The sequence below is a fragment of the Odontesthes bonariensis genome, chromosome 11 (assembly GCF_027942865.1).
Source record: "Odontesthes bonariensis isolate fOdoBon6 chromosome 11, fOdoBon6.hap1, whole genome shotgun sequence".
Classification (NCBI taxonomy): Eukaryota; Metazoa; Chordata; class Actinopteri; order Atheriniformes; family Atherinopsidae; genus Odontesthes; species Odontesthes bonariensis.
Genome location: NC_134516.1, coordinates 12,973,319 through 12,999,173, shown reverse-complemented (window position 1 = coordinate 12,999,173; position 25,855 = coordinate 12,973,319). Strand labels below are relative to the sequence as shown.

The 25,855-nt window shown below is 42.3% G+C and overlaps 1 protein-coding gene across 1 annotated transcript in view; it reads right to left on the bottom strand.

Annotated features, from left to right (window-relative positions):
• LOC142391351 (fibronectin type III domain-containing protein 5b-like) overlaps positions 1 to 21,991 on the bottom strand; it is a 33,316-nt gene extending 11,325 nt beyond the window's left edge. Inside the window, exons 1-2 of the mRNA XM_075477117.1 lie at positions 21,167 to 21,991; positions 1,749 to 1,864 (exon numbers count right to left, since the gene is read on the bottom strand). Coding sequence (XP_075333232.1) covers positions 1,749 to 1,864; positions 21,167 to 21,248 — 198 coding nt within the window. The 5' untranslated portion in view covers positions 21,249 to 21,991. The remainder of the gene's footprint in view (positions 1 to 1,748; positions 1,865 to 21,166) is intronic.
• Positions 21,992 to 25,855: the final 3,864 nt, after the last annotated feature.

Below are 25,855 nucleotides of genomic sequence, written 5' to 3'. Positions count from 1 at the left end.
TAAATACACCTGTCTGCATCAAATTTTTCAAACAAACGATGGCGGGACACCTTGAGAACTCGTTTTTGCAATGCAGTTCATGGAGATGTTACTTTACGGTGCGTCTTGCTGCGTGGGAAACCGCGCTCTCCCATCTTTCTCGCCAGCCCTTCCAGCAGAGGTCCATCCTTCACCGTCCCCGACATGTGGCGGTAAATAACGTCCTCTGTTCGGGGGCTGAGGAGCTCGCGGACCTCCTTGTCTCCCCAGTTGGCCATCTTCAAAAATGTCTCCAACTTGATGTAGGCTAAAACAGAGTGAAACTTGTCCTCACCTGTCGCTGTTGTTCTGAATCAGCTGTCCATTCTGTCTTTTAAACTCCTCACGTCACGCCCACGTCCGACCCGCGTCGATTGCGTTCACATCAAACTCGGCTCGGCAAAAAGACTAGGGTCCGACGCGGGTCGAAAGGCGAGTCGAGTTGACGCGGCAGCCCGGGTCGGCAGTGTGAACGCAACAGCGGACACGCTAAATTCGCGAATTAAACGCGGGTTATTCGGCAGTGTGAAAGGGGCTAATGAGGGCCAACTTAAGCCAACATTTGAAGAGAGTTCAAATTTCCAACTGCATGGAGAACAAGACGGCAAAATGTTCAGAAACAGAGACATGTGAACATTCAGCTGAAAGTAAATGATAAATATCATACATGTTTACATAAAAGCAACACACTATATTGTTACCATCTAAATGAAAGGTGGATCAGATTATTAGAAGTAGTTTTCATTAAGATCCAGCAGGGGGTGCTCTACTGTCTGCGTGCACTGGCAACTTAAAAAAATGCTACAAAAATGGAAACTAGCAAATAACGCCGTACTAGGAAGTCACACATTCAAATATTAAGAGAAGCTTTATTTGGAAGTATTTAGGATTTTTCAAAATAAATGGTAAAGTAGCCAACACAGTAAGCTAGTAAATCTCATTTGCTAGCTTGCCACCCGAGTGAGTTGGCTAAAGCATCACATAAGCATAGTTTTCGTGTTCAAATACATTTGAAGTTATTTTCAAATTTGTTAAAACTATGCGTTTGAGTACATAAGACATCACAACAGTAGCTTAAAGCTTAAAGAATTAAAATTTCATTCATAGCACCAGTTAAAAGCTAAGTTTATCTGTAAACCTCTGGCTGGGTACACAGGTCCCACTTCCTAAGAATTACATTTACGTTTTGTAGGTATAACTGGATAATTGAAAAGTTCTGGATCTACATTTGGCTGCACAGTTGAGGAGATTTTCTTTGTTCAAATTTTTTTTATTCTTGATAATTCCTTACAGTAGCTACATCAACACCTTGAGATTAACAAGCCTTTCTACAATCTAAATCTGCAAGAACAGGTTCACCCGAGACGCTTCCAAACTTCAATCCGACTCCCAAATGTTTTTTGAGCAAAATACCGGCTGCCTGCCTGCGTCGTGAATGACGCAGCGTTTTAAAATGCAGATAACAGCGAGAGGACAAAACGAAGAATAATCCACTCCTCAGGATACTGAGACTATCAAAAAGAAATCCATTATTCATCTTTGGAAAAGCTGTTTTCTTGCCCCGAGCATGGCAGCGCTCCAAGTTTCCAGGGTATTAGAGTCATAGCTTGGATTGCTGCAAAATTAATTGGCCTTCAACTGAATAAGAGGAGACTGGGTGGGATCAGGACAGGCAGACCCGAGTGTGTTACACACACATACAGAAATGATAAAGAGCTGAGGTACTGTACCTGCTGCGAGATGGCGTAACCAATGACGGTATCACCCTGAGGGACGTTCCAGGTCACCATGGCCGAGTGCGCCCTCAGCTGGGTCACCGACACGTTCACGGGGGCTGCTGGCACAGCTGTTGACACACAAACACACACATCTGTTGGACGGACAGTCGCCAGAGCTCCTTGTGATCGAGGAGCTTCTGTTTCTACAGGAAAACGCCCCCTTCGGATGTCAAATCCGGCTGAGAATCAGCAACAGACACAAGCATTTGGATGCACATATGACCTAGTTGTTCTTTATCAAAAACTCTGTCGCACAGCTAAAAGTACCAATCAACTCTGTCATCTAAGAGATCACTGCTACTTCAAAAATAATACCACTACTGCTTGTTTTTGGTTGCATCTGGATTCGGGACAAAAAGGCTGATAAATTTACTCAAACTGCTTGTAATCTGCTGCATGTCCTTAACTGTGATTTGGATTCATGTAAATGTGCAACAACGCACTGTTCCAACACATGGGGGGTCTTCCATCAAGAAACGCCGCAAATGCCACTGAAACTCGTTGCCGTTTGCTTTTTGCTGAGAAAAATGGAGGTGGAGAGAGGTTTCGGTAAAAACAATTTTTTTTTCCTGTGGCACCGACAGGCCATATGCAAGCGATGCTAAAGCCCCGATGCTTTAAAAAAAAAAAAATTAACAGTATTCATCTAAGATTGATCACACAGCATCACCCCTACAGGCAGATAGATCAAAGAGCTTCGCACAAAATTGACAGCGACAACATAAAAAAAAAAAAAAAAAGAAGTGGCACACATCATAAAAACACAAGTCAGAACTCATGAATTAAAATTAACTCAGTTCAAACTATAAAAAGTCTAATTAATTGAGTCTTGAAAGTAGACACAAAGCGACGAAGGTTGCTTGCTGGACCCTGGATACAAGGCAGCGAGGACCAGTCCCGATCGGTTCAAAGCTGGTGATGTGTTGCGAAGGTTGACGGTTGTTTTGGCTCACGGCTCCAGAAGCCCACCCTCCTTCAGCCTTCAACCGCCCAGAATTATACCACATTAGGAGCTGTGCTGCCTCGCTCCTGTGCCAGGAAGTGTTGAGTCATGAGAATGACATCAAGGCGCAAAAAGAACAAGTTTACGGGCTCTGAGATTGAGTTCTGCTTTCAGAGATCCAAAAAGGAAAATCTGTCATTTTTAGCGGTGTCAGCAGTGGAATTACGGGACCTGCTTAAGCGAAGAAATGGGAAACGAACCTATAGTTCGTAATGTCACCGAAATAAAAAATTAATGGTTTGATATGAAAATGGCCATGGAAAATTCGCCATGGCCAGGCGCTCGATGACTGCAACTAAAGCCGTGCAATCAGTTGTTGCCTCATCATGATGGCTCTTTGATGGGGCGGTCCATGAGGGGGGTCTTCTGGCACCACACTTTCTGGTCTGCCTGGACTGGTTCAGGTGGAGACCCTCGTTCATGGCAATATTGTGCAAATCTGGCATGCCTTCTCTGGGCTGTAGAGCAGTTTGCCCCCCGCTGTATCGAGACACACCCACCTGGCCTTCAGCTCAGTGCGCTCCACGACAGCACGGGGGCTTTGATGCGTATAGTGTGCAGTCTATTGCTACGATTATGTTTGGCAGTCCAGCAAAGGCATGCAAGTCCCTCTTAAATTGTACTTGGGTGGTGAGGACCTGGAAGTGTGGTGGAATTGGGTTTGATTGGCGTGTTTTTCTCTGGAGTTGTGGCTCTAGCAAGCTGCATATTTGCAGCAGCACAGTCCTTGGCAGTCTTAATTGCGATGTCAGCCATTCGTCTGTCTCCACATGGGTATCTACACGTTCTCTTCCAAGAGCCTGACGCACTAAGACATCCAAAAGTAGCAAGACAGCCGCTGGTTACGCTTCCCATTGACCTTGTTATATACAGATTCAAATTAACCTTCAATTAGTGCATAATTTAAGTCAAACAGAATAATGTCAGCATCATTATGGGGTATAATGTATATATTTATTTATGTTTGCTTCAAAGTAATTAAATATACAATCCATTAGTCAAGCAAACTTGATTGGAATAACAGCGGACTATTTTACGAAACTCCTACGACAGCTCTGGATCAGTCGTAAATTCTGTTCGTACCTGAAAGAAAACCTAAAATACGAAAAGATTGGTGAATGCGCAAATTCTCTTAAACCACTCGTACGCACGATTTAAGAACAAATCTGTGCGTACGAACGGTTCTTGCATGAGACCCAATGAGTGATCACATCTTTCAGGCACTAACATTAACACTAACACTAACCCTGCATCTCTTTCATATGTTAAGTTTGTTCCAGTTGCAAACTATTAGTGGATGTCACCCATAGTAACAAGAAAAAGACCAAAAGAAAGTATGACTGAAAGCCAAAAAAGGAATAAAAAAAAGACAAACTGAAGACAAAATTAAACAAAACCCAGAAGGAAAGAAAGGACAGAGAGAAGTGGACACCCTTCTCTTGGCTTTCCACTTGCCGACGACATAACATGTAATTAATCACTGGATTTTCACTGCGAGTCAGTGTTTATTGACACATCCAGTTCATCCACTTAGCTACTGCTGCTGCTTCTTCTTTCAGGCTGGGATAGCGCCGCACATGGCTGCTCCGTTTCACCGACTGCAGCAGGCAATTAATATCTGCACAATGGAAAGCGTGCATCATCCACATGTGTTTGTGTGGAAGAAAAGGGAAAATACGCCTGCACTGTAGCCAATTAGGACATCAAGGCTTTGAAAGTAAAAAATAAATAAAACAGGACATTATAATGCTGAGATTCTGAATTCTCGTCCATGTTCACATCAAAGACACTCAAAGGGGGCGAAAAAACCTGTTTTTGCCGATCTAGTTTAGCGCTGTTATTTTGCAGATTTTATTCATGGCAGGGGAAAATGCTGAGGAAACCCAGATTAAGAAAAAACTTCCGAATAATCCTTGCCCCAAAGATCAACAGCTGTGGAGTCCTCAGAGCAGCTACCCAGCCCTCGGAAAATTGAAATAACTGAGGGAAGGAACAGACTGCAAGAGGAAGGAGTGTTAGAGGTAGCCATTTCCTCAGCTTTTAATGTAATAAAGTATGTCAGAGGCCATTTCTTAAAGGTTACCAAACAAAACTGCTTTCTGAAAGTCTAATCAAAACTAGTTTTGGAGGAAGATTGATCAGATTCTGGTGTGTCAGAAGTTTGCAAATGAACATCGATAAAAGTCTTAAAGCGCTTTGGAAAAAGACCACGAGGTTGAACTTTTTAGCTAAAACGAGCAAGTGCTTTGACGAAAAACCTGCAGAAGTTCAAGAACACCTCTAAGTGACGAGTCACGTGGGTACGCCGAGCAAGATGGCGGCGCAGTAGACGAGCTCCGCTCACCCACCGATATTTACGACATTTTACTGCATGAAAACCCACAACTTTTTACAAAATAATAACCCTTGGTGTTCACGAATTATATTTAAGTAAGCCAGAGTGGGGTTTTTTTCGGATCCCAATGGCGACCACATCGAAATACTTCAAAGACTCGGCCCACATGGCTACCAGAAAAAATCCTCCCCCGTCAACTGAAGGAAGCATAACTTCTAACTCGTCGCCGTCAGTGCAGCTAGGAAAGCAACGTGCCGAAAAAACTGCAAACATGGAGAATATGTTTGCCGAAATCTCCAAGATGAGCACCACATTGCAGGGAGTGGCAGCAGACATATTAACCATTAAAGAAACAACAAATGAGCTAAAAAACACGGTGAACAACATTCAAGAAAGGCTGGGGGAGGCGGAGGGGCGAATCTCCCACCTGGAGGACACGACTGACCGGCTTGTGAGCGACGGAGAACACGCTGAAAAAAGGACGGAAGTGTTGTGGGATCGCATCCAAATGCTTGAAAACCACAGCAGGATAAATAACGTGAGCTCATTGGTGCTGAAAGAAACCTACGGAACGAACGGCACAATGGAGGAATGCGTGAAGAAAATGCTGAGCGACGGGCTCGAAGTTGATGTCGAAGGTGAATTTGAAATAGACCGGGCACACCGAGCATTAGCTCCCATCCCCAATGAGGACCAGCCGCCCAGACCGGTGCTGATCAGATTTTTACGGCAGTCAGCGAGGGATAAAGTTTTGAAAGCTGTCAGAGTAAAACGAGGGCTTGAATGGGAAGGACTGAGACTTTCCGTGTTTCCAGACATGTCGAGGGAACTGGCCGAGAAGAGGAAGACCTTTACGGCCGCGAAGAAAACACTGCAGCAGCTCAATGCGAGATACACGCTGGCCCATCCGGCAACTCTGCGATTCACCAGGAAGGGGAAAACCCAGAGCTTTACAAGCGCCAAGGACGCGGAAAAATTCATCAAAACAAGCTGCAATGCAGATGGGTAAGCACGAACACTCTGTCTAAAAACAGAAGCAGTGCACAATAAAAGTTGACATGGACAATGAGAAATAGACTGATTTAAAAGTGGACAATGTGTAACAAACATCGGTGGGGGTTTGGGTTTGATTCTGTACCGCCTGAGCTAAAAGCCAGAGAGAGATGGCTAGAGATGTGATATCCCACAGACCAAAACGTCCGTTGTTTTTCTGTCTGGTTTTGTTTATCTTTTGTTTCAGTATGGCTGGAGAAAAGCCAGGGGCTTAGTTTAGTTTTTTGTATTTTTTCTTTTCTTGTTACAAAAGTGTTAAAGTTTACAATGCTGTTCACATGGTTTCTTTGCGTAGAGTTGTTTCTGGTGATGACAGACAAAACTGGCAGAGAGAAAAGTGAGATGTTGAGATTACATGAGACACTAATAGCCAATATTGTTTCAATCGGAATTTCACAAGATTTTTTTTTTTTTCTTACATTAAATATGAGTAGGAATTATGTCACATGCATAAGTTGGAACATCAATGGATGTGGAAATCCTGCAAAAAGAGGGAAGGTATTGACTTATCTCAAGCATAATAAGGCTGACATGGCTTTTTTTTTTTACAAGAAACACACTTTGTAAAAGAAGAGGCAGTCAAACTGAAACGGGGCTGGGTTGGACATATTTTTCACAGTTCTTTCTCTAGTAAACGGAACAGGGTAATCATATTGGTGAACAAAAACCTGAGCTTTATTTTACTCAAGGAGGTTAAAGATGATGAGGGCAGAATGATATGCGCACAGGCGCTGATAAAATGGGACTATGATGACACTTTGCAACATTTATGCACCGAACAAGGGAGACCCAAACTTTTACCATGAAGTAAATAAGACACTGGGTGAAGCAGAGGGCCAGATAATATTATCAGGGGATTTTAATCAAGTTTCAGATCCCTTCCTGGAAAGGAGCAAAGTTAGTAGTCCAATAATGTCCAAGGATAGAGCTGCAATACATATGATCAGTGAGGATATGGGATTGGTGGACATATGGCGACTAATAAATCAGTGACAACGAATATACCTTTTATACACCCTGCCACCAATCCTATTCCAAGATTGACATGTTTTCGATTTCGAGCACTATAATAAAACAAGTCGTTAATTGTAAAATTAATGAAATGGCTCTCTCAGATAATGCAGCGGTTGAGCTTAGCATTGACATAAATACTGACACTGAGAAAAAAGGTAGATGGAGAATGAATACATCATTATTAAAGGATGAGTCCTTCAACCTGTCGCTGAAGTATCTTTTTTTTAAATTATTGCTGGTAGTGCAACCTCAAAAGCGATGGAATGGGAAGCATCAAAAGCGTACATTAGGGGGAAGATTATAGCATATTCGTCTAAAAAGAAAAAAAGAGGATATGAAGAGAATAGAGGAGTTAGAATCTAAAATTAGAAGTCAGGAAATAGAACTATCGAAAAACTTCTCAGATAAATGTCATATCGAGATATATGTAAGCTTAAGTTTCAACTTCAAGAAATTTATAATAAAAAAGTGCAATATTTAGGCTGTGGACAAATTTCTATGAAGGGGGAGAGAAGACGGGTAAGCTGCTTGCCAGACAACTAAAACAACAAAATTCCTACAGTGTAATCCCAGCAATTAAGAAAGGAGATAAAATGGTTTCTTCGACAAAAGAAATAAATTAGGTCTTTCTACAGTTCTACAAAGAACTATATACAGACGTCAATCCCAGACAAGAAGTAGAATAGAAATGCATTTCCTTTTCAAGAAACACAGCTTGTGTTTTTCAAGTCGCCTCGACTAACTAGACTATACTCTGTATTTGTAATTGCCCATGAGACGCTCTTTCATTCTGTGGATGACTAAGCAAAAAGGACAAAAATGGCATCTTATTCTTTGCTGTAAACCCAGAGGAAGAGAGCAGCTCATTTCAACATGGTGTAGGCAGCAGAACTGACATAAACTCTCTAAGCATTCAGTGACAGCCTGAAAAGAGTTTAGCGTAATACTAAACAGAAAGCTACGTGAAGTACAACCATGAAAGTTGAGCTCTATCTCAGTCTAACAAGCCAGCCATCCCCCAGCTCCCTAAAGGTGTCCCTACTGTCCTGCCTAAAAGGGACCATCAATCTGTAATGGTTCTGTCAGACTTCCTACATTTTCCAAAGTGTCCTTCGACAGCTGAAGTGGAAGGATTAAAAATCTGCTGCATCTTGGATGTTTAGGTGGACTGAGCGGAAAGCAGAGCAAGGCGGTGAGCAAAAGCAGCAATTGTGAGTCTATCCGCGGTGTCCTTTAGCGGCAGGTCTATTTTCTGTTTCTGTGGGCGTAGAAAACCGGCCAACTGCGTCTCCTTTCTGAGAGAAACCTTCCAGTATAAGAACATCAAGGGGGGGTTGCAGAACAAAGCTCCTTCTCTTTTTGTCTGAAGATGGGACATGAAATGTGACTTCTAGGTGCAGAATTTTTCCACATCCGAGACCATTTCAGGGATTAAATTCTAAGAGACCCAAAATGTGTGAAAGCTTAAGCATGACAAGCATGTGTGAGAGCAGAGATTTCACAAAAGGAATATTTCCTTCAGATGAACTGGAAAGCAGACTTTAGGATGTACGGTGATTACATGAAACATCAATGCAAAGACGAGGAAGGGCACATGCGGGAATTCACTTTAGTTGGTGAAAAAGTCAAACACATCTGTTGAAGATATTTCAGAGGGGTTTTATGAAATACGGGGAAATAAACTGAACTGGGAATATGTTCAAACAAAACCACACAAACTGCTACTTATGCAGACTTAACAGCAACTGAGCTGGATGTTTAATGCTGCTTTCTCAAGTCTACGGTGTCTGAATCTCAAAAAAAGCAGAACATTTCATCAGCACATTTATCCAAAAGCAAAAAAAAAACAAAACAATAGAAAGTCAATAAATTTAGGCTTTGCTGTGGTGGATACAAGGAACGATGACAGATTGGACCCAACATCAGACTTAATTTGAGACTTTGGTTAGAAGTAGATACTTCTTGGTTAGGTTTAGGAAAAAAAAAAATAGTGATCACGTTGGTCCAGAGCCAATTTGAACACTATAAGCGGTTGATTACTAAAACCGAATTTGTATTACAGTACAGGTATTTCACTTGTTTTTTATGCAGAATATCATCTAAATGCCATTTGTATCGTTTTTCAATGAGAAAAATGAAATGAAACGGATAGCTTCAGCATTTACTGAATTTTATTATCATGCAAGTTTAATTACAGTACTGCGCAGTCCGCCGTCGTTTTCTTTCTCCGTCGTTAGCATTCATGACTGTCTCTCGTTGCTTAATTAGACTACACAAGGTAGCCTGAGGAATGCCAAGCTTCGCCGCAGCATCTCGTAGGCTCGTTTTTGGTCATTTGTCATACACCTCGAGGAGACTACGTTTTTCATTCAGAGAAAATGACTTCCTTTTTCCAGCCATGATTCGCGCGCTTGCTGCCCGGTGTCAACTCGTTACGTTAGCTAGCGAGGCAGAAGTAGACGTCCAGAAAGGAATCAAGGGAGTAAAAAATAAAATAGCTACACGTAGTTTTAAAATGATTTTTGCACATGTTAACATTCATAAAATGGCCAAAAATGAACATTATAAGCGCATTTCTTGATTACTATAAACAAATTATTTAAACAGCATTTGTATAGAAATGATTCTGTCCCAAGCCTTTTGATCTATATAAGCGGTTGATTACTATATCCGTGACCACTATAAGCGGTTTCCACTGTATTTAGAAAATCTTTTGAAAGTACTGTCCTTGTCTCTGTGTGCAAAAATGGAAAGGAAATTAATATATTGATCAAAATATGTCTGACTCGTTCATTAGTATTGGGCCTCTGACAAACGATTTCCCACTGCTTTATTGTTGAGCAGCAAAACAGCAGTGATGCAGCAAATCCGAAAACCCGCCAGTAGATGAAAGTTGGGGAGGGGGCATAATCATCAACTCGTCAGGTTGCCACAGAAAAAAAAATGATGACAATCAACAGTGAGCAGAGCAGTGATGTGAGGCTGCACAGTTGGCTTTTAACATACCGACCAAAACAACCAGCCAGCATTTAGCTGGTGGTGGCTAACTGGTGGTACCATGTCAAGCGGTGATCATTGTCATTCCATGTGGTTATTCTCTATCGCTCCTGGCTTATTCTGTGTTTCGACCCGTCTTGCTTTTAGATCAAATCTCTTTTAATCATCATTAAAGGCTTGAGTCCCATTGAACATGTAGAGACATTTGAACTCCAACCACATTAGTGCGTTCGTCCAAATTTTCTCAAATTCAATTTGAGAAATTCAATTTACGACAGTTGCGGTCGTACCAACATGTTTACCTGCATTTTAAAAAAGTCCCATTTTAGTCTTTATAACAATTACATTTTCCCAAGTTTATGAAAATGCACTGTCCAAAGAGCTTTCCTAAATATTGTCAAGAAGCTGCGCACAGCTGGAAAATACTCCTGTTTGGCAAGTGCACAATATCTGGCCAAGCTTAACCGCTTAATCATCCGAACACTTACCCAATTAATCTACTGATTTAAAGTAATATGCACTGCTATAACTTGATTTAGTTTTTGGCTCTGTATCTCCAACTGGACCAGAGCTTTCCGGTAGAAATCTGTTGGAACCACACCAAGTTCTTCCCCACTCAACTGGGGAAAAAAAACACTTCTTTTTGAGTTAACGGTGTTTAACAGCTTGTGAAAACAGGCAGGGGTCATTTATCATCCATATGTGCATGTGTGACTGCAAACATTTGGTCGTGTCTCCCTGATGATGCCGCCACAGGAGGATTTCATGGAGAACAGAGGACAAGAAGCACACAAACATGTGTACAAATAATGAAAATAATCAAAGAGAATATCCTGCTCCAACACACTCCACAGAGACAGATACATACAGAGCCATGTTTCCCTGTCTCTACCAATGACAGCCCGAGAGCCCCCTGAAATCCCATCACGTTACGGCTGCTAAATCCCACCTGCTTTCATCTGCCAGCGCTGCAATGGGGTGCTCACACAGCAAATATACTTCTGCAATTACATTACACACACCAGGAGAGGACATGAGAGGGGAGGCTTAGATGGAGTCAGGGAGACAGAGGAAAAAGAGATGGGATGAGAAAGCGGTAGATGAAAGACGACAGGAATATGACAGAGCGAGGGATGAATGAGTCAGAAAAAGGGGGAAAAGATGGAGAGCGAGGGGAGGGAGCAATTATCTGTGGCAGATATCAAGAGATGGCGATTTTTAATCTTATGGTTTCCAGGGAAAAGATGGACGAAGGGCAAAGAGAGATGGATAGGGCAAGGAGGAAAAAAGAAAAGACTGGGAGTGTGGAAGAGGAACAGAATGTGGATATTGACAGAAGGATAAAATATAGAAGTTCAGATGGATATTAGAGAACACACTGTTCTCCCATGTCCTCATTCGTCCTTCATGTTTTGGACAGCTTTGGATGACAGATTTCTAATTGTTCATTTTTAATTGAGATAGATTGAGATTTTCAGGACACATTTAGATGTGAATGGGTTTTCAACTAAACCTTTGTGGTCACGATATTCTAAAATACGAACTCAGACTACATGCGACGGGCAACACAAGGCACTGATATCATAAACTACAGGTATTCAACATTGTGTTTGTGATTTTGCAGTTTTTAGAAGGGATACGACATGCTCATGCTGACAATGTCAACATGTTCACTGTCTGCGTTCAGCCTGTTAAAGCTGCACAAACAGAACACCAGTCCTCCAAAACTAGTTTCTTCATTTTGTATCTGTCTGCTCTTAACACGAACGTGCCAACACTTACCCGTATCTCCTATAAGGTCTATCGTCCTAAAATTAGAATAAAAACATCCCCCATTAAAAAAAAAAAAAAAAAAAAAGGCTAAATTCAAAAGTCTGAGTTTTGCTACCTCAATCGGAGCTTAACTCATTGGCTGCCAGCCATTTTCAGTGCAGAGACACCCATACTGCCAAGTGTTTTACAGTATTTTGACTGATTTTCCAAGACCCACAGAAAAGTGTGTCTTATGACTATGTACACACCGAAATTACCAAACGAAAGAGTAGACTCTCTTCTTTGATCAGGAAAAAAAAGTTTGTTTCTACCATTTTCAGTCCTTTAGTAATAGACAGTAGAACATAGGTTGGTTTCACCAAAAACAGCTGTTTGACCAAAAAAACGGCGAAAACAAGCTTCCTTTTTTTTTGTGCAAAGTGGCACTGCTGCCACCTTGCGGGTAATTTTGCCAGTATATTCTCTGTTTAGTGTTTACAAGCCTAAGATTTAGTGACGAACTCCGCTAGATTGTCCCCCAGCCCGCTCTGTTTAAAAACGCAATTGACGTCTATAGACGTCTTTGGCAGTCAACGTTATTTTTTAAAATTGACGTCTATAGACGTCAATGGCACCGAAAGAATGAATAACTGTGGGAAGTTTGTATTTAAAACAATTCTAGCAAATAGGACGAAGCCCCTCCTCGTCCCTCTCTGCTGTGCTTCAGCTTTGCCTGAAAGCCACTATTTGCTGAGGTTACCTTGGATGAAGGTGGCATAAAGGATGCCAAATCACTTTCATTCTATATATATATATACACATACACGCACACACACACACACACACACACACAAACTAACCTTTATTTGAATCTAATTGCTTAAATCATACTGAAATCATCATGAAATCAAATGTTTTTTCCTCAACGATATGTGTGCTACAGTCATTTGCGATCCTTCATTTATTATAATGATCTTATTGCTTTAATAACAGCTTTAAGTCCTTAGAGAACTCACAGCACAGCATCCAAAAGATGAGTCACCCATAAGGAATCCTCCTCCTCTTCTCCAGATTCTCTGTATTCTGAGATCAAGGGTTGCTGACTTTCGTCTTCAGCTTGTCCAAAATATCTTAGGATAAACTGAGGAGGAAACATCTCTATTTGGGGGTTGGGATGGGGGGACTGTGACCATCACTGTAGTCATTGAAACATTTTTGTGTAGATATTGAGGTGCGTGTTTGGGTTTCCGTTCTCTAAGGTCCATTTTAAGCCTCCTGGGGCCTGTTGGGTTTTCATTTGATATTGATTGGCATTTGATTGAGCTCACGACAGCGTGTGTCCTCACTTAATTTACAATTAAATTGGGTGTAAAACTGCAATAACCAGCTGTAAAAACCCTTAAGTGAAAGGAAAATGGAAAAATCTTTTTGTACAATAGTGGGGACAGGAGAGCACAAACTGGAAAATCACATCTCTGAAGCCAAATTTTTGGGTAAAAGTGACGACTAAACTCAAAGTAACCATTAATCCATCCCTTTTCTGCAACTTAACCCGGACCCGGTTGTGGGAGTAAAGGCTGATTTATGGTCATCTACGGAGAGCGACCGTCGACGGAGACCCTCCCGGAGACGCTCTCCGTCGCTTGCGTGCGGCGGCCAAAATTCCCATCTATCTGTCGAGGCGACGGAGACTCGTGGAGACCGCAAGGGTTGTTATTGGTCGGCTAACAACATAATTTCTGGAATCACTTTTCCGGTTTAGCTCCTTCCTCTCAGAACAACGACACCGCTATTTTTGAAAGATTTTACTGTGTGCCGGTCAAGATTTGGTCAAAATTATTTGCATTTCAATATCAACAGCTCCAACTCCAACAACAGTCTTTCTCTCTCGGTCGCCATCGTTCACTGTGAGGAGTGGAACGGAGCCGGAACGTAAACAATCAATCAACGACTTTCACAATAGACGTCGCGAGATTGGGTCGTTTAACATAGCGACGCCTACTGATCGGGAGGTGAATTGCCTTACGTATCCGACAGCCCAACGGAGAACTTTGAAAGGTTTTAGTGACCACGGAGTCGGATTGACGGATAGCGACAGAGAAGCATACCGAGGCCTTTAGCGGAAAATCCCCAGCCACCACTCTCACTCTACCCCTAAGGGCCAGTCCAGGAAACCATTTTCAGCCACTTGTACCCGTCTCCTCCTTTTGGTCACTTCCCACAGCTCATGACTGTAGGTGCAGGAACGTAGATCATAGATCAGCTGGTTAATCAACACCGTCACTTTTAGGCTCTCTTCAGCCAATAAGCTCAGGCCCAATAATGGTCCAAATGTGGCGGGCCGACCCAAGAATGAGTCCAGAGTTTGGCTGCATAAATGGCTGAGTCTGGGTTCTGAAACTGAATCATATCTCCATCTTGCCTGACTTTAGGTCACAACATCTAATCCATTTTCAGTCCAAAGAAAGCAAATTCTCATCCCAGACTGACCCAAAACCTAAGCAAATCTAGCAATCATTACTGGACCAGAGCCTACTTGCCAACATTTAGCCAGTACCAGAATACAGCCTTGTGTCGCCTCACTTGGCCAAACTCACTTGTCTACCTGTGTGAAGAGTGAAACTGGCTCATCCGTGGAACCTGAGAACTTTATTGAGTGTTAAAACTTTAGGAGGTACAACACACCCTGTTAATGACGAAGAAAATCTGACTTGACGTTTGGACATTTTTTGCCCGACCCTGCATTTCTAACAGCTAATTTTTCACTGCGATAACAACAGCAACACACTCTTGCTGGTTTCATCTCTCCAACACAACAATCTCTTAGTTTGCTGCTCTATGACACTAATAAAAAGCCTGCGCCACGTGTACATCTTCCTGTCAAATCCAACTTTGTTCTTCTCTGCAGCCCCCAGCGATACTGCAGTGACAAAAGCAGCCAGGTGACTGTCACCGTTTACCTTGCTCCTCCAGGAGCAGTCTGTTATGTACGACTGTGGAGCCGGACAGCTGACTGTAAATCACGGTGATGTAACAGTTTGCTGATAAACTCGGACAGCCTAATCTGGCTAATGGCTCTACCACTTTCTGAGATGGATGGATGTCTATGCAAGTGTGTGTGTGTGTGTGTGTGTGTGTGTGTGTGTGTGTGTGTGTGTGTGTGTGTGCGTTTTGATACACCTACAACCTATGCATACTAATTAAATATGCCATCTGATCTTCATTCAGTGGATTATGAAATGTTAGGCCCCTGGATAAACACAAATAACACAGCTCTCAGTCCTAATGTAAGAGCAAGGCAAAAACGTTGTGTCAGTCTTTGAGGTCATTTGTTTCTCTTTGTAGTAATTTTGTGCCTTTTTATAGTCGCTTGCTTTTCGCTTTGGGATTGTCCTGCGTCTTTTAATGGGAACCTCAAGGCGATTTTATGCCTTTTTGTGGCAACATTTGCTTCCTTTGTGGTCAGTCTTTGTAGTCTTTATAGCAATTTTGATCATCTCGATGAGCCTTTTGAGGATCTTTATGGCCTTTTTGAGCATCTTTCTTGTCATTATTTTCATCTTTGTTGCAATTTTGTTGACCTTTATGGTCATTTTGTTTATTTTTGCAGTCACTGAGCCACTTTAGGTGCATTAAGTTACTGGATTGAAGTAATTTTCTTCCTCTTTATGCTAGTCTTATTTCTCGTCGTCTTCTTTTGGTACTTTTTGATCATTTTGCGTCAGAACAGCTGTTCGAGTTTGGAACAGTTATACTTTGTCCACAGAGAATGTCCAGAGAATTTTAATTTGCCCTCGGCCGGTCATTTAGAGTCACGTCCCACCAAAGGATTTCCCACTGCTTAAAGAAATACAATGTAACTTCTCAAAAAGCCCACTCTGGAGCTCCCCCTACAGGCTTGGAGGTAATGTACAGTTACACTGTCGTAAATACAACACCCTTTCGCTTTCACGTTTGTTGACGAACCGGAGAGGAGTCAGAAGGTGCAAGCTATGTCGATCGAGAAGGTAAGAGTAATCAAATGTACCTGGGAGCGTGAGAGGGGTCTATTTGTTTTTGCGGTAGGTGTGCCAGAAAGCAAGTCGAAGTACTTCCGCTCAGCTCCCGGGCCGGTCCAGCAAAGTTACAGAGCGCAGTTATTCCAACTCAGACCCCCGAAGGGCATAGGAGACAGGCCAATCGTAATATTAAAACTCATTCTAGCCGCACAATTTTTTTCAAGCTGTTATTTTAAGGTAGAAATGTTACATAGTATTACTTTAATGTTTTAGCAGCAGCACAGCAGTGATGCAGCAAATCCGAGGAAAGTTGGGGAGGGGGCATAATCATCAACTCGTCAGGTTGCCACAGAAAAAAAAAAAAATGGTGACAATCAACAGTGAGCGGAGCAGTGATGTGAGGCTGCATGGAGCAGATTAAGAGAGGCTTCCCTGCAGGAATGTAAAAGCACTTTAGCCCGCTGCTTTTCAATAAAGACCTCCTGTGCACCGCAGCTTTTGCATTTTTATGATCACTACACGCTGCACATGTTTGGTTTTTGTCTTTGTTCTCCTTCCCGGCCCCTGTCGAACAGCTTTCACCCAATTCTAAAGCCTTTCGTGTGGAAGCACAGAGACGCAGATCAGAAAAACACAACTGGAATCCAAGTCCAGATTCCACTTAACGAGCCTATAAATATCCTAAATGTAAACTGTGAGTACTCAGCTACTGCCAGCTTTTTGGAGCCGAGCTCATGGCCTTTTGCAGCAAACAGGAGTCGTGGCATCTGAGATGCCTTATACAGCTAAGATTGGTCTTCCAGAAGCTCTTAACAGAAATCTAACACAAGTGACGCTGAGTGTTATTTATTAGCCATAAATGTTTGTAAACTTATAAACATAAAAGCCTGAGATTGCCGTTTTCATTATATTGACAGCATTTATAAGCATAACTAATTCTGTAGTCCTGACAGACATTTTAAACAGATCCGCCTCTCGTTTCTTTACATTTCGCTTCCAAGTAGCCAGACTTTCTTGTAATCTTTTAAAGTGGTCTTGAGCAATAGTTCTCATAGCTTTCAAAAGGTCTTTCAAAGTTATTCTTTAGACAGTTTGATTGTTTTTTATCCCCGCTCATTTTCAGTCCAGTCCTTGAAACTGACAATTTTCAGAGGAATGCGTTTTGTTTGTTTCCATTACTTTGCAAATAAATCATTTCAAAACGGTGTCTTTGTTTCTCGCAGCCTGTCGCAAAGACACATCATTTGTTCCCATTTCTTTAGCTGCATCTCTGAAAAATCCCAAAGATAACACGGTTTGACACTGACAGAACGTTTTGCACCAAGAATATGATTCCTAAAAGAGCGATTAGCTGAAAACTTGACATATCTCGGCATGCAGTTTGTCTTCAAAAGAAAAAAAACTGGGGAGAACACTGGACAAAACTTAGACAGGCTTAAAAAAACAAACTTAAAAAAAAAAAAAAAGACAAAATTGGACAACAAAACAAATTAAAGCAGATGAGCAGTATCTGAAAGTGATGTCCACTCCAAAAACATCCAGCAAAGACCTGAAACAGGAGCTGAGAGATGCATCTAGACCTTCAGCTGATCCATCTACAGTTCACTGAAGCCTCATCAGAAATGGTCTCCATGGAAGGCTGAGCTGTGCCAAATGACACAAGAAGTGGACTGAAAATCAGCGGCAACAGGTCTTATGGAGGGATGAATCCTCCCCAGAGCCCGGACCTCAACATTACTGAAGCAGTGTGGGATCATCCTGACAGAGAACGGGACAAAAGGCAGCCGACATCCAAAGAAGAGCTTTGGGATGTCCTTCAAGAAGCCTGGAGAACTATTCCTGAAGACTCCTTAAAGAAATGACAGAAAGCTGTCTGAGAGGGTTCAGGCTGCGTTGGAGAATAAATCTGGTGACTTTTAAGCTCGTTAAAAATGTGCAAACTCAGCATTTGGCTCATATACTGGATTCATTTTTAATATAATAACCTACAGAACCTATTTCCTGATTTCCTGGCAGTAAAAAAAATAAAAAAAAATAAAAATGAAAATAAAAATCAAGGGATGGCTTTTGCAAGGCACCGTTTTACCAGAAATAATCAAAACGAAAGATTAGCTACATAAAATATGCGTCTACCGCACAGATTCTTTTTTTATAAGTTTGAATAAATATTTTTCTGAAAAATTAGACCCGTTTAAGATACACACAAACACACACACACACACACACACACACAACCGAAAGGTACAACTTGCCAGATAATTACATTGATTCTGCAGCGCCAGCAGTAGGAGTCATATCATGGGCAATAATGTAACTGGTTATTTATAGACCCCTAGTTGAAGGTAAAGTCTTCAGACAAATTGAGTTTCAGCTTTGTGCTGGAGCACAACATGACCCGACGCTCATTAATTACTAAGTAAAAACTTTTATTCAAAGCTACGGCCTGCTGGGAGGCTCTCCGTTTATCGTTGCACCTGTTGCCTTAAAATTCACGATGCGATCCTTTGAGAGGAGACGGGATTCCATCCTGTACTGCTGTGTTGCAAGGAGATCTCCAGGATTCATCTCCCCAACGGAACAGGGGAGAGAGAGAGAGAGCGCGTTTTCAACACCAAAGTCGAAACCATTTAAACTCAATAGGTGGCAGAGAGCAGCGGGATGTCGAGCTGCGGTAATGATGAAACGGTTATGACACGGGCGGAGGTGGTGGGTCAACAAAAAGCCCCGACATCATTGTACAAATCAACACAGAGCCCCGCGAGTGCCTTCAACACCATCCAGCCCCTGCTACTGGGTGAGAAGCTGCGGGGGATGGGTGTCCACAGCTCAGTGATCTCCTGGGTTACTGACTACCTGACAGGCAGGCCACAGTCTGTCCGTCTGGGCAGTGTCCTGTCTGATGTGGTGGTCAGTGACGTAGGAGCTCCACAGGGAACCGTGCTTTCTCCTTTTCTCTTTACCTTATACACCACTGATCTCCAGTCCAACTCTGAGTCATGTCACCTACAGAAGTTTTCTGATGACTCAGCTGTTGTCGGGTGTATAAGAGATGGAGAGGAGGGGGAGTACAGGACACTGGTGGACAACTTTGTCGAGTGGTCTGAGCAGAATCACCTGAGGCTGAACGTCAGCAAGACCAGAGAGATGGTGATCGACTTCAGGAGGAAGAAGAAGACGCCTTCACAGCCACTGAAGATCAAGGGGGAGGTGGATGACTACAAATACCTGGGAGTGGTGATCGGCAACAGACTGGACTGGGCATCCAACACTGACACTGTGTGCAAGAAGGGGATGAGCAGACTTTATTTCCTAAGGAAGCTGAGATCCTTCAATGTGTGCAGCAGGATGTTGGAGACCTTCTACCACAGTGTTGTTGCCGGTGCCATTTTCTTTGCTGCTGTGTGTTGGGGAAGCAGCATCAGAGCCAGCGACTCTAACAGGCTGGACAAAATCATCAGGAAAGCTGGCTCTGTACTGGGACAAAAATTAGAGTCACTGGAAACAGTGGTGGAGAGGAGGACACGGAAGAAGCTGTTATCTATCATGGATAACATACAGCACCCTCTCCACCACACAGTGGACAGACAGCGGAGCACCTTCTCACACAGACTGCTTCAGCTCTGCTGTCGAAGGGACAGATACAGGAAATCTTTCCTGCCACATGCCATCACCCTGTACAATAACAGTTAAGTGTCATTATGGTATCTCAATACCATAACTGCATAACCGCACAACTGCATTGTTGCACTTTGATGTACATATATTTTTATTTTATTTATTTCTATTCTTATTCTTATTTTTATTTTTACTGTCTGTACGCTGCTACTGCAAAACAATTTCCCAGCTGGGATGAATAAAGTAGTTCTATTCTATTCTATTAGCCGCCTCTCCTTATTCAGCCAAGAAGAAGAGCGTTGATTTGGCACCGCTTCCCAAAGGCTGCTTTGCATCAAGCCCCCATGTGAATGTCCAAAGAGGAGGAATCTGCCCAGCAGTGACTTTAGTGTATTCCTGCAACAGCTAATTAACCAGATCAGAGAGTGGGGGCTGAAATTCTAATCCCCTGATGGGCATTCAATTCAGGTTTTGACAGCTTGACAACGCCTCTTTGTCAGCTTGAAATATAAGGCGTAAACACTCGAATCAAATCAAACAGGTGGACACGCCAAGCGATACATTAATGTAAAGCTGCGCTGCTGTCGTGTACTTAAAGCTCTGGAAGATGGAAAACAGGCTCCATTTGAGAGAAAGAACTGTCCTCCGTTGTACAGGCCAGACAGACTCCTTTTCAGATACAGTGTGTGAATGGAAGTGGATTTTGACGGTTTTCAGCGCCCATTTCAGTTTTCTCCTTCACTTTGAAAGCTTTGTGTATGTCCAAATAGTAAAAATCGCTCTCCACTGAAAGGGAATGTCAAAATCCAAAATGATGGCTGCGTGTTTTTGTGTTTTCACACACACGGCCCCATAAATCCCGCCTGACACACAAATCGTCTTTGCACCACTTTCAGTGTTTGATCGGACCATCCCTGGATGTGTATCGATGCAGAAAACAAGGCCCATTTCAGACAAAAACATGTTTTTTTGCCCGTGTGCCTCTTTGTGGTAGTTTTGTATACCTCTGTAGCCATTTTTGCTCCTCAGTGGACATTTTGAATGTGACTATGGTCATTATGAGCCTCTTTTGAATCTGCACATTGTGGTGTTCATTTTCTGTGGTAATGTGAAACATCATTGCGAACATTTGTGTCTCTTTGTGCTCGTTTTGTTCATCTTTGGAGTCATTTCCTGACACTTTGAGGCTGTTCGAAACATCTTTATGGCTGCTTTTGATGTTCTTTTTGTACACCTTTGTTGCAATTGAGCACCTGTTTGTGGCCATTTGGCTTCGATTTAAATCATTTTGGTGCCACGATTTTACACAGAATCAGTGGTTTGACTTTTAAGCTGCCGGACACTTCGTCCACAGCAGGCCCACTCCGGAACCTTTTTCTTAAGTTATTATTGAAAAGATGTGACAAAGGGGCGTTTTGTGTCATGGCCACGGAGGATTGAGGGGCGGTTATATGTCAAAGCAAAGACATCAGCATTGCTAGAGGAGATAAAAAATAAATAAAAAACTTGAAATATAAGACAATTTCACTCATTTTCATCATATGTGATTTGAGCATGAGAAAACCTAACAACATAAAGCCAGATATGGAAAACGGTCACTCACTTCCTCCGACCATTTTCGGCGTTCGCCAGCAGGCCAGCAGCAGCAGCAGCAGCCCGAGGTCCAGGTGAGGAGACGCGGTCATCACCTCCTCCGTGTCCGCGCGCTCACCTATGGCTCTTTCGCACACCTTCTCCTCTCCTTCGCTTCGCTTCCTTCAACTCTCCTGCGCTTTACTGGACGTCACCGCGGTTTCGTTCATGTTCTTGTAACGCAGGCACAAATTCACAACCCGCACCGCGCCGCTTTCACTCCCAACTTACACAAAGTAGGTCAGCAGGTATGCGGCGGCGGCGGCGGCGGTATCACGAGCTCCGTGAGAACGCGGCCAGTTCAAGCTAACAGGTAGTTCGACCCGCTCCACTTGTCCGCGGCTTTGTGGCGTCAAATAACAGAGAAGGAGGCGGATAAATGCGTCTTTCTTCGTAGCAGGTGGAAGGTCGCTGGAGTTAAAGAAAAAAAAACATGCATACAAAAAAAACAAAAGAGAGAGAGAAGCCGCCGACAGCGCTTACAGAGAAGCGTTGGCGTTCATTTAAAGAAATGACAGCGCAGAGACAACAGGGAGATATTTAAGCAGTCGACGAGGTTGCCTGTGTCGTCCAGCCACAGGGCGGCGGGCAGGTTGGTTTAATCTGGTTTAAAATGTGTGTGAAGCCCGGAGGAAGAGAAAAATGCCTGCAAGAGCTTCGGTGGTGGACTCTTCCAGTCAGCCGCACGTCGACCCAACAAACACAAACAGCAGGTCCACGCTGTGGAGGGGGGGAGGCAATTCTTTACGCTCCGAAGAGCCAACTGTTGATTATATAATGAGGTGTAGCCTCACACAGCTCAAACCGACCTGCCACGCTGTTACACTGAATCGATTTTAAACTGGATGATCATCAATTACTTGAGTCAACATTAGACTGGGGGTGTTCCCAACGGACTGAGGTTTGCATTCATAGTGGTTAGAAGCTCCATTTCTCCATCACCCGTTTCCTCCACCCGTTCTTCCTCTTTTTAGTTTGGCTACATTCTGCCTGGGATGAATAATTGACAACGATTTCCATTCCAGTTGAGTGAAAAATAAAGTACATTTTGTGTCATGAAACATGAAAATGTTTCCTTTCATGGTTGTTTTCAGGTCTTAAATGTTGGTACATTCAGATAAAAACAAGTAAAACAAATAAAAAAGGCAATATACTTCAATTGCCTAAAGAATTGGGCGGATGGAACCTACCCAATGTAGAATATTATGTTCTTTCAGTACAAGCTAGGATATTAAGTGCGTGGATACATGAAAATTCAGACTCACCATGGCTTAATATTGAACTAGTGCTTTGTAAACCATCATCGCCTGTCAACTTAATTGGCACCAAAATAAATGCACTATCAAGTGGAATTAAAAATAATTTTTTATTAGGCAATGTATTACAGGCATGGGATAAACTTAAAAAACTCTTTAAAGGCAATCGATCATTTCCAATTTTGTCCACACTGGTGGGTAACCCAAACTGCCCTCCACAAACTTTAGGAACAAGTTTTGCAGACTGGCACTCGGCCGGGATCCATAGAGTTTTTGACTTATTCAGACAAGGAGAGTTCAAATCTTTTGAATCTCTCAAGGAACAATATTCTTTGCCAAATAAGGATTTTTATAAATATTTGCAGATAAGGCATTATGTACAACAAAAAAATAAATCTCTTAAGTTTACACCAGATTCATATCACTTAGAAATGTTCCTGATCAATAATAAAGAACATAAACACTTTATTTCTAAATTTTATTCAGAAATATACTCCCTCAGTGTGGACAAACTTTCTTGGTTGAGGAAATCGTGGGGAGTGCTATTTAAATGTGAAATAAGGGTACAGGTTTGGGACAGAATTCTTGCTTTACCATCTAACATCTCAATTTGCAACAAGTTTAAAGAATTGCAGTACAATATTATGCATAATGTTTACATTTCTCCAAACATTTTCAGTAAATATAATGTGGGTATGTCACCAAATTGTCAAAAATGTAAAGTTCACGTGGGTACAAGGTACCATTGTCTTTGGGAATGCGTTTACATTCAGAAATTTTGGAACAAAGTGTGCTCTGATATAAGTAAAGCAACAGGACAACAAGTGATTGAAAATCCAATGATGTGTTTGCTTGGTCACATCCCTGTTTCAATTGAAAAAAATGAGAAGGTGGTTCAATCACTATTAATGCTAGCTAGGAAAAGTATAATGTTGAAGTGGGTGGGGGAAGACCCTCCATCTATTTCTGTATGGAAGTCCTTGATTGTCGACCTTATGACCATGCTGAAACTTGGACACTTTATTGATGGCAAAACTCAGTTATTTATAGACACTTGGAGGAAACCTCTGGAAGCAATGGGAGTTGAATGCAATGGAGACCTAAATGGGCAACCACTTTGGACCTGATCTGCTTTACTTGGACGCTGTGTTACCGCTATAACCATTATATCTCTGACCAGTCCGCATTGGTTATTGTTTGTTTTTTTTGTTTGTTTTTTTGTTAGAGAAAAAGAAAAAAGGAAAAAAAAAAAGGCAATATATATTACACTGTGCCGTCATTTATTTGGGCAAATCTAAGCCAAGCTGCAGTAACTGTTTGAAAATCGAAGTACACCCCTCTTATTTAATAGTTAGTAGACCCACCTTTAGCAACAATAACTTGAAGTTACCATTTTCTGTTCTTCCTAACAGCGATGCTTCAGGTCATTTAGGTTTGCAGACACTCATTTATGCACAGCTCTCTTAAGGTCCCACCGCAACTTTTCGATCGGGTTGAGGTCTGGGCTTTGACTGGACCATTGCAACACCTCGATTCCTTTCTTTTTCAGACATTCTGTTGTAGATTTGCTGCTGTGTTTGGGATCACTGTCTTGTTGATGACCCAGTTTCAGCCGAGCTTTAGCTGTCGGACACATGGCCTCACATTTGACTCTGGAATACTTTACAGCTGACTTCATGGACTCAAAGGCCGGAAGGTGTCCAGGTCCTGTGGCTGCAAAACAAGCCCAAATCATCAGCCCTCCACCACCGTGCTTGACAGTTGGTATGAGGTGTTCTCCACTTTGGTCTGGTCTGTCCAAAGGACATTGTTCCAGGAGTCTTGTGGTTTGTTCAGATAATCCTTTGCAAACCTAAGCTGTGCTGCCATGTTCTTTTTAGAGAGATGTGGCTTTCTCCTGGCAACCCTTCCCATCATGGTAGTGTCATGAACTTCAACATGTAACGTCCTAACTAAGGCCTGTAGATTTAGCTCCTTTGGGTTGTTTTTTTTTTTTGCAGTTTCTTTGAGCATTGCTCAGTCTGGTAAATTTGCTGGGACATCCACTCTTGGGACGATCGTCAACTATAATTTTGAAGGTTTTTTCAGTGGTGAATAATTTTTCTCTCTTATTGTTTGGAAATGACCTTATAACCCTTCCCTGATCAACGGGGAGCAACGGTTCCCTCTCTAGGATCGTTGCAGATGTCTTTCCTCCTTGGCATCGTGTTAACGCACACCTGAATGCTCCAGACCAGCAAACTGCATTTGATCAGCACCACCTGGCTGCTCCTGACCCTCTTAATTCCTGTAGAAGCATTTGACGGTGTTTTATAGAATTCTATGTTGTTTGCTTTCCGTCTTTTAATTAAAACATTGTGATCCTGCAGTTTTATTTCACAACTCCCTTTGAAATTGACTCAACCCTATTTATTTGCCATCATAATTTGAGTTAAAAATCCAGTTCTGGCACCTATGCAGCTGTGAAACAGAGAGCACATTGTCCTTGCGTGTAGAATCTCCTTATTCAAACAAAGTACATCCCTCTTGACCTTCAACAAAGCCTTTTATATCATGTAAACTGGCATTTATCCAAAATACCTGTTTTATAAATACATTTTTTGGGGCAGCAGTTGCTCTCTGTTTTTTTTGTTTTTTTTACCCGTTGTTCATCTCCAGTCGAAGTGTTCAGTTTGTTCTCAGTATTTTTTGCACGGCAGCTGGTATCTCACTGCAGAGGTGGGACTCTTTTGACATTTTGGTTCAAGATCAAACGAGTTTTCTGGGATCGAATGGAAGCAAAATGTCTCAAAAAAGAAGAAAAACCCATCCCAATGGTGACCTAGAAAAGGAGAAAAGTGCACATGCCTCATTCTGGGAAAGCAGGCTATATCTGAAAGCAGGCACATCATTCAGACGTCAGATGTATGGATGTGATGTGGTGGAATATTCGCTTCTAATCTCTTGTCAGGCGCGAACGAGCTCTCCATCCACTGAAGTGATCTCTGCACAGACGTTACAATTCAACCTCTGAGTTGGATGCAAATATTCCCAAAAACTTCCTGATTGTTTTGCACCTACGACAAGATAATGTCAAACTGTAACCGATCGTTACTGCTCAGGTTAATTCCAGCTCGTCTTTTTTTTCTTCTTTTTTTCACTTCAGGGCCTGCTGAGGTGAAACGAGCAGCAAATCAAAATCCCAAGGAAAATTCACCAAAGTGATATCGTTTTTTTTTTTGGAGAAGAAATGTGACGGTTGTGATCCCGGCTCTTGGAGAAGCTGTTATAGAAACTCTAACGTGGCTGTAGCTTCTCGAATCTGCCAAAGTGTGACACCGCATGTACAGATGGTAGACAACAAAACTGCAAGTTTGTGGCATATCTGTCAATTAAATCTCAGACGACGAAAATAAAAGAGAGCA